At 36.5% G+C, this 2,144-nt stretch overlaps 1 protein-coding gene and 1 non-coding gene across 2 annotated transcripts; both read right to left on the bottom strand.

The window, feature by feature from the left end:
- Positions 1–341: 341 nt before the first annotated feature.
- TRNAA-AGC lies at positions 342–414 on the bottom strand. Its single transcript has one exon. It is a non-coding gene; the product is annotated as a tRNA-Ala (tRNA).
- A 706-nt stretch (positions 415–1,120) lies between these two features.
- LOC107874054 (probable ribonuclease P/MRP protein subunit POP5) lies at positions 1,121–2,122 on the bottom strand (the record flags this gene model as incomplete). The annotated part of the gene is given in 2 exon segments (XM_047402855.1): positions 1,121–1,643; positions 1,985–2,122. Coding segments are annotated over 2 exon segments (287 nt in total), but the record flags the coding sequence as incomplete, so codon positions are not given.
- Between the last annotated feature and the right edge of the window lie 22 nt (positions 2,123–2,144).

The following is a 2,144-nucleotide window of genomic DNA, read 5'->3' as shown; positions in this document are numbered from 1 at the left end:
TCCGATATATTTTCTTTGATTTTGGATACGTCGAGATACATAATTAACTCCCGATACATCAAACGAAGATACATAATTGGTTGAAATTTTTGTAATTACTTTGTAAGGATGAAGATTTGTGTAAATATAGTAAGTTAAGATGATGTTTACGTTATTTTCCTTAAAAATTATTAAAGTTATTTAAAAAATATTTTGAGCTGGAATAAAATGGATATATCGTCTCTATAAAAAAATTTTTAAAAAGGTTTGGAACTTGATTTTTGCTTAAGATATAAATACATTATGTTATTATTTCCAAATTCAAAAAAAAAAAAATATTTATAAACTTGTTTTTAAAATAATGGAGATGCGGGGTATCGATCCCCGTACCTCTCGCATGCTAAGCGAGCGCTCTACCATCTGAGCTACATCCCCTTACGTTTTATTGCTTGCTTTAACTTATTATAAAACAATTTAATACAATCTATGGAAAAAGATTTTGTTGTCTTTAAGGAATTGTTTGGTACGAGGGACAAGGATAATGAGTATTAGTCGGTGACGGAGCCACAGCCAACGAAGGGTGGTCAGATGAACACCCTTCGTCGAAATTTTTTTCCGAGTATATAGGTTAAATATAGATATTTATGATTATATATATGTTACTGCACACTCTTGACAAGCTAGAGAAGCACCCGGGTTCGAATCTTGGCAGTGCTTTACTTTCTTTGGTTTTTAAACAGTTTTTTGCTATGAACACCCTTAATCTAAGAAAGTGAGAGGGCTAATAGGTTATTACTATTCAGTTCATATGACAAACCGAAACATTGTTAGGTACTAGTCGTTGCTCGCGCATGGAGCACCCGTGAAGCGTTAAATGTGCTTTTATATTTAGAAAATAGAGTTTGAGTTTGACTGAGATAAATACTAACAACACAGAATTGTCATATGATCAGATAGAGTGTAATAGAAACAAAGATAGAGAACATGTTACCTACTCTTAACGGGATCTCACTACACACTTTGTTCATCCAAGTTGAGCAGAGCTAGATAAGAGACAAGAGGGAGAGCACTTCCATTCTTTGATGCACATGATTATGAGATATCCTTGTCTGTCTCATCTCGCATATTAAACGACCCCTTATTGAAGAACCTTGTGACATTTATATGTTGTATAACATACAAAACAATTTGACCTACCAAATATTCTTCAAATTACTGTTTTCTGTGAATGAATCAATGAGATAAATATTGGCAGATACAAAGGACAATGAAGCATAGTACTATGTCCCAATGTCATTTCAATGAACAATCAAATTCAAGTTTCTGAAGGCATTGAACAGTCAAAACCCGAACCAGCTAACGATCAAAACTTGTGCGTAAGATATCCTATTGCAGAACTCAAGGATTTAGACACAAACTGTAACGGAAAGACAGCCCACTGTCATGAGACTTTCTTGATAACTGTGGTGTACGGACCATTTTGTGCGCACATCATATTATCCGGGATTTGTCATGTTAGTGTTCCAAAACTTTGATCTTGTCTAGATAGTTCTGCATTTGCTGCTGAATCTCTGGTGTAACGCGAGCTCCGGCCATCGACTGGTACTGCTGAAATTTGAACTCATCACATTTCAAAGCTGCAGCTCTACATGCCCTGATGTTACCTGGGAGGCGAAAATGCAAAAGTACAGTGTTATATTTGCAGCAATGTAAACCTATCAAAGATAGAAGGTCTGCAGGTTGTGGTGGGATGGCTAGGATCTCTCCAAGTCTCCACCCTTGACCAAAAGTATCGACCTTTAACGGGCCTTAAATAAATAGCGGGAATCTAGATTAATCAAGACCCCAGATGTGGTACTGGACAGGCAGACACTGGGTAGGAAACCCAAGAAAAATCAACGATAAAAGAACATAAGGTGATGCATCTTTCAGAGAACAATGTTAAAATGATTTCAAAAGACAACATTGTATTCCTCAAAGGCACCTTTCTGACACTACAACTCACCACTTAGGTCTAGTAGGTTGAACACCACAGGGCAACTTCCTACACTCCTGACCATGGTTATTGACGCCCAAACTTTTTGATACTCCTCTCTCGATGCTCGAATGATACAAAGTTTTGTAATTGGATTCACATACTTCACTGCACAAAAAAAGAGCATTTG

The sequence above is a fragment of the Capsicum annuum genome, unplaced genomic scaffold (genome assembly GCF_002878395.1).
Source record: "Capsicum annuum cultivar UCD-10X-F1 unplaced genomic scaffold, UCD10Xv1.1 ctg2889, whole genome shotgun sequence".
Taxonomy (NCBI): Eukaryota; Viridiplantae; Streptophyta; class Magnoliopsida; order Solanales; family Solanaceae; genus Capsicum; species Capsicum annuum.
This window is presented reverse-complemented; position numbering and strand designations above follow the sequence as displayed.